The 6831-nt window shown below is 40.4% G+C and overlaps 2 protein-coding genes across 2 annotated transcripts in view; one reads left to right on the top strand and one right to left on the bottom strand.

The window, feature by feature from the left end:
• LOC103922855 (epoxide hydrolase 1-like) overlaps positions 1 to 4026 on the top strand; it is an 11374-nt gene extending 7348 nt beyond the window's left edge. The window contains 3 exon segments of the mRNA XM_009331060.1: positions 2017 to 2125; positions 2460 to 2585; positions 3556 to 4026. Coding sequence (XP_009329335.1) covers positions 2017 to 2125; positions 2460 to 2585; positions 3556 to 3757 — 437 coding nt within the window. The 3' untranslated portion in view covers positions 3758 to 4026.
• A 1707-nt stretch (positions 4027 to 5733) lies between these two features.
• Positions 5734 to 6417, bottom strand: MAD2L1BP (MAD2L1 binding protein). The gene is made up of 2 exons (XM_009331108.1): positions 6406 to 6417; positions 5734 to 6264 (listed from the first exon to the last, which is right to left on the bottom strand). Exons 1-2 carry the CDS (start codon positions 6415 to 6417, stop codon positions 5734 to 5736), a joined length of 543 nt encoding a protein of 180 aa, XP_009329383.1.
• Positions 6418 to 6831: the final 414 nt, after the last annotated feature.

Raw genomic sequence — 6831 nt, 5'->3', positions numbered from 1 at the left:
TTTTTTTTTTTTTTTGGCTTTTTTTTTTTGGGGGGGGGGGGGGCGGTTTAAGAGCCAAACAGTGAAGGTAGCTCCAGAAAAATGAAGACCAGTAGTCTGATCTCTGATCAGAAAACTAGCAGAACTATTTTAAAGAGGAGAATTGATTTACAGGTGATAATATCACAGGGAAATAATGCTTCAAAAATCAGAGCTCTGGCAGAATCAAAGAGCTGTGGATCCAGTAATGGAACATATTTCATTTCCAAAAAAAATTTTGTTGAAGTTCCTTCCCCAGTGTTCCTAAAGAAATTAAACTGCCTTAAGAAAAGGATTAAGTTCATGGATTAATAACTAGTTAATATGAGAATCAAAGCATAGGAATAAGTAAGCAAATTCCAGGGGAGGGAGAGTATCACAAAAATCTGTGCTGGCACCTGTACATTTCAACATGATCCTAATTTCTCTACATTTAAAAGTTAATGGTTAAGTGAAAATTTGACAGCTCTCCAGGGTTTGGTTTAGTCTAAAGACAACTGCAGAGAGTTGCAAAAACATTTAAGTGACTGGTTGAATGAACTGGCCAATAAAAATTGATGTCAACAAAGTCCAAAGCAATTTAAGTAAAGGAAGAAAATCATAATGGGCTGTAGTTTGGCTGCTGCCACGTAAGAGAATCCATGAGTCATGGATAGTGCTTTGAAACATCAGCTGGCTCAGAGTTTAAGAGAATCTTACAAACTCTTAAAGAAAGCAAAAAGAGACTAAGACAAAACACTAAATCTATAATATTCAGAATCTGTTGCACCCCTGTTCACCCTGTTTCATAAATATATTTTAGAATCAAAATAATACAGGAAGGGGAGAAAAGGAAGATTGAAGTGACTGAGCAGCTTCCGTACAAGCACTGTACATAGTCCAGGACTCTTCAACCTGGAAAAAGAAGAGCAGGGATTTTTTTTTATTCCCTACTCAGTCTCAAGAAATATCTACATTATCCGTTTAGTTCTCATTAGGCAGGTTTAAAGCAAAGCTGAAGTATTTTCACTCACCACAAGTTGTGGTACCTAAGATGTGGTACAGATTGAATGACTAATAAGCTGCAAACAAGACTGGTATTTCTGAGCATCTAATCCATGGATGTTGAATACAGTGGTTCAGAGGCAGCCTTCAGCCCAGAAAATGCTCATCTCCAGACAGGTCATGTGCTAGCTGGCACATTTTAGCCTGCCCTACCATTGCTGCTCAAAGTATTTACATGACTTCAGTCTGTAGCAAAACCCTCTAGGCCTGCCAGTGCAGGGAAACTTGTGCCAATGCACAAACTTACTTTGCGTTAGCTATGTCCACTATTAAATTGAGACCATGTTGTGCATCATCTTCTACAAAGTGCTAAAGTCACACTAAAATATACTTGAGAGTAGGCAATACTGAGTATACTGTAAAACCACAGCCTAGGGTATGGTACAGGAATTGTCCCAAGACAAGCCTCTATCGCTACTGAAGTAATCCCTCTCTCTGTTTTACAGGGAAGAACACAGATATAATACGCTGTGTACCCGCTGTGTTTATACTGTTTGTTAGTGTTCCCCAAAGGCAGGAACAGATAACAGATACGCAGGACTCCACTGTTTAAATTAGGTAAAAAGTGATGAACAGAACTCAGGGTCCTAGTTATCCATGCTAAGCAGGACAGCGCTCCCAGATAGTTTATCTGAAATTTCTTTTCAGAGTGTAATCCCTTCACACCTGAATTTGCTCCTTCTGCCACACGTTACCAAGAAGCCAACAGGACTTTCTTAGCTCCTAGCTTCTTTTGTATAGGAATTACCCGAGTTTGTAGTCCTGTCAGTTACAGCTGGAATTCCATTGGGGTGAATCTGTCAAGAATAAAGTACTACCAGGGCTAGTAAAATACAGACTCTCTACTGAATTCTCATAGAAAACGCTGAAGAATCTATGAAAGTCCAGTTTAACTTCCACTGAAGTGTTGCAATGCCAGGCAACTGCAATAGCTCTCCTGTTCTCCTGAATTAGGTTGTGGACTGAATGACTCCCCTGTGGGGCTTGCTGCATATATTTTGGAGAAATTCTCTACCTGGACAGATAAATCATTTCTGCATAAAGATGATGGAGGCTTGGAAAGGTAAGAAAACAGATGCTCTTCCATGAGATGACTCATTAAAAGAATGAGCATTGATAACTAATGAGGAGATAGGTAAAAGACTGGCCAGTCAAAGCTGGATTTTAAGGATGAAAGAACACATAGGACAAGTAGTAGTTTAAACTTATAGCAGACGGCCTGCGAACTACTGCTTCAGCACCAGGCAATTTTGCTCTGGGCACATGGGTGCCAATTAATTTGCTGCTCGAAAACAAGTGGAAAACAAGAGGAAGAACTGTTCTTCAAGGCATGAGCCCAATATAGTGTATTGAGAAACAGCTTCTAATGAAATTTCTTCATCTTTCTCTCTCAACAGCAAATACTCTCTTGATGAGCTTTTGACCAATGTGATGATTTATTGGGTGACATCCTCCATTGTGTCCTCAATGCGATTCTACAAGGAGAACTTCTCCAAGGACCATGGTCTAACTGCTGATGCCAGGTAATGAAGTGGCAGGTGCAAGACAGATTTGCAAATGAGATTGAACCACATTTACCTGTATAAACATTTAGATCACTTACACCAGCAAATTTAATTAGTTAAAAAAAAATCCAAGTTCTTATTTTCTTTTGATAAATATAGTTAAGGGTCACTTTTCTTTTGAACCTATAATTCACACAAGGTAGTTTGTGGCCAAGACAGTGCAGAAGACTTAAAGTATATTCAGTCTTGCTTGTGTTCAAAATACAGGTCTATATACTTATTCACCAAACAAATGTAATCTGTGGCTCAGTTCAGTTAAAAACAAAACAGAAAATCATGAGCATTTCTAAGAGAGTTTAAACAGAATTAGGAAGGATATGGCTTACTGGTGGATAAGCTCAGAACTACAACTGTTAAACACAAACTTGGGGAAGCAATGTGGAGAGCAGTACTTGAAACCAAGCACCTTTTAACAGCCGCTGGCTTTACGATGACTATAAGAGAGGTTGACCAGGAAAATGCTGCTGAGCAGAATTCTCCAAGTGATTGATCATACAAACAAATAGGAGAACCTTTTTCTTTGTAGACTGAACCAGTTTACCTTTCCTCTCTAGAGCGTCATTTGTTACGCTGGTACCATATATTCTAAAGTAAACATGAGCTAGCTCATTTCTGACTTTCACAGAGATGTGGCATCTTGCCACATATCACAAAAGTGCAAAACAAGGTAAGCTTAAAAATCTGAAACATTTCAAGATTGAACTGTGCGCAAAGGTGGCTCTATTTTATACATCTTTTAGGTATAACATTCTTAAACTCAAGGAGTTCCAAATACAAGGGAAGCTCTTCAGCGGAGTACAGACCACAAAGTGGGTTGCTGTGGTAAAACTTCTCCAGCTGACTGTGCAGTTACCAGAGTCAGAAGGGGTTTTTTTACAGACTTTCCCCAGGACTCCTTTCAAAAACGCAGTTAACTAATGTCTTCTAGGGTTGGAGTGGACGTTCCCACAGGGATTGCAGCTTTTCCTCAGGAGCTAGTACATACACCACGTGCCTGGGCAAAGGAGATCTTCAAGAACATCATCACTTACTCTTACATGCCACATGGAGGGCATTTTGCTGCCTTTGAGGAACCAAAGCTTCTGGCACAAGACATCATGCGCTTTGTCAGAAAGGTGGAACAGCTGTGAACCTGCAGCTTAGATACATATATAGAATGAAGCCACCAGCAGAACCTTCACTTTGAGGGATTAAATAAATCCAATGTAATCACATACGGAAGCCAGCATTTTATTTTGATAATGATTATAGTACTAAACTTGTTAATCAAGCTCTAAAGCTCTTCATAAGAAAAAAAAAAGCATCTTGTCTTCTTTCATTCCCAGCACCGTATCATTGCTGCATTCATAGTTCAAGTATAACAGAATATGTAAACAGTTTAATGCAGTAACATTGCACTCATTTGGGGAAGAGAGTAGAAAGGAACTGGCCTCTTGTTCCTCAACTAAGGCTTCTGTTCAAAAGCTTCTTTAAATACTTGAGTGCTAGCATTCTTAAATATGCGTTACAAGCAGCTTTGGTGGAAGTGTAAAGGGTTTTGATCTCCTGAGCACAAACACTCCTATGTTCAAGTTGTATTTCATTCAAGAGACCTGCGATTACATACTCAAGTGGGCAGCTGCACATAAGGCAGCTTTCTTCATTCTAGCAGTTTTTCCCCTAGAGCTAGCTTTAGCAGTTACTACACATTGTAAACAGTTGTTAATGGATAAGGCGGCAGAGGCAGCACTCCTAGTGTTCTCCAAGCTCAAAAATATCAATTTAATTTCCTCCTAGTTCTATAATCTCATTCCATTCCAAAAGGTTAACATTAAAATATGCACCAAGTGTAGAGAGTTACTTCAACCCTCCTTTCAAAGGATTTTCACCACCCCATCGTGCAATCTTTGCTAGCAAGAAACTGCAAGCAACCTCGCTACCAGTAGGCTCAAGCTTCTCTTCAAATGGAATAGAGCAATTAAGCTCATTACATTACAGACACATACCCAGCTGACTGAAGATAACTCCAGCAGATAGCTAGTTCTGACACGCTGTGCTCTAAGGGTTTGTCTCCCTCCCTGTCCCATTCTGCACTAGACACCAGGCCAGAAGAAAGGGCTCAAGTTCAGCTTCCAAGTAATACATTCTGACTTAGAACAGGAATTTGACAGGTAAAGGTAGTGCTGAACTTGATCACACTCCCCTCACCTCTTCTTCACATTTCGGAAACATTTAGAGTCTAAGACTTCTAAGAGGTAAAAGTAAGCAAAAAAAACTTACGTTTCTGTTGTTGTTTTCAGTGAGAATAAGCTAGCATATTGGGGCAGGAGTCCTAACTTCCTCTGAAGAGGGTTAGAGCAGAAACTGCTTACTTTTAACTGTATATCTAACTGATTGTCAGGGCTGTTGGACTAAAGGTTAGTAAAAAAAGTAGGAAGATGTGCTTCCCTGCCTACACGGGACTGCTTAATCTCTTTTCATCACCAGTACAAGACAGTGCTAGGTATAAGACCTCCCAATTGCTGAGAAGGCCCACTCTTTGGATTATTAAGTAACTGAAATTGAGTTATGGGGAAGTCTAATTTTATCAAATAGATGGGCAAAAACTTGAGTACTCAAGCCTGATCAGACTGCAGGGAAAGGTCTCCTTTTACAGGAATAGGGTAGGTAAGAATGGTTATGGCCTTTATAGTAAAGGCCAAGAGTATTAATAATCACATACATTATCTAGAGTCCCAAAAAATCAGCTAATGTAGTAATTATTACCAGAGAAATGGCCACATTAAAACTCAGGAGAGAGAAGACTTTACCCACTATTTACCAGTTCAGTAAGTATGTGGCAGGAAAGTTTTACTCCCAACACACTAACTCATCTCCTGTGCCACAACTCAGGTCCCTAAAGAATCACTGTATCTGTGTGCAACTGTGCCTTAAAGGGTATTTGCTTTCAATAACAATTCAGGATGTGAAGACAGATGAACACAGTCAAGCTACAGGAAGGCAGGAGATGCCCTGGAGAAAAGATCCAGACAGACAAGAATATGCGGTTACATTTGATAAAGTTATTAACAGTTAAAGCAGCACCAAAGGTTATTCAATATTCCATTAAAGTTCTCCAGAGCACAGGTCATTCATGAAAGCCTTTGAGCGTCACTGGTGCTTGAAACCAGACATAGTCCTCCCAAGTAGAAGTCATATGCTGAGGAGGCAAGGCACTTATGTTGATGTCTCCATCACAGGACAAGTTAACAGTTAGTTTCCTCCCTCGAGTCGGCACTTTATAGTTAAGCTTGGGCCGGAACCAATCAACACCACAATCGCGGTGTCCTTGGAGCATAACAACAGTGCCCATGACAGGGAGAGCCTTAAGTTCACTGAAGACATCCGCAACGAAGAGTGAGTGAAAGAGCTTGCGAACACAGGATGCAGTTTTCAGGCTTTCCTCAGCACTGCCCTCACAGATACCCTCCAAGTTGAGCTCATAGAGCTCCTTGGGGCTCATGACATTGCCTCCAAGTAGAATAAGAACCCGAGGAACCAGTGTCAAACTAAACATTACTTCCAAATGCTGGAACACTCCCTCCAGCTCCATCAGCACCTGCTGGCACTTCTTGCTTGCCAGGTCCATGGAGGGTGGCTTCGTAATCACATCTCCATCCTGGAAAACAAAACAAAAAAGATTAGTACATTTCATTATTAGGACATATTAATGCTAATTCACTCTTCAGAAAGCATGGCCCATCCCGTCCCTGAAAGTCAAGGAAGATTCAAAGGGTTTTATGCTCCTTTTAAGAGATACAGGTATCCACATATAGACTCAGAAGATCCAAGAGGAACACAAAAAGCCACTCTGTAGCTACTCAGTTGGAATCTGAATCACACTACTGATGAATTCCCACAAGAATTAGAAGCCCCATCTTTTAAAGACCAACTATCACTCCTAAACCACTTTTTTTTCCTTAGAGTTGTTTGGGTAACAAACAAAACAGTGGTATGCTTTGAGCAGGAAGTGGGACAACAAGAGATAAATAGTAACTTGTTGAGACCTTTAGCCACCTAACCTAAAGCTTTTTTTTTTTTAATGAAGTTGCGGTAACATTTGAGGCTACAGCTACAATAACCGCTTTACTTTGGAAGCAGTCGACACATTAAAATACGAGTTACTGAGCTAGAAGAGCTAACTGACAGGCAAAACTCAAATGCCGCAGCCTCTGCGGCACGGCCG

Source organism: Pygoscelis adeliae, unplaced genomic scaffold (genome assembly GCF_000699105.1).
Source record: "Pygoscelis adeliae isolate BGI_AS28 unplaced genomic scaffold, ASM69910v1 Scaffold218, whole genome shotgun sequence".
NCBI classification, from domain to species: domain Eukaryota; kingdom Metazoa; phylum Chordata; class Aves; order Sphenisciformes; family Spheniscidae; genus Pygoscelis; species Pygoscelis adeliae.
Note: the sequence above shows the minus strand (reverse complement) of the source record. Positions and strands in the feature narration are given on the sequence as shown.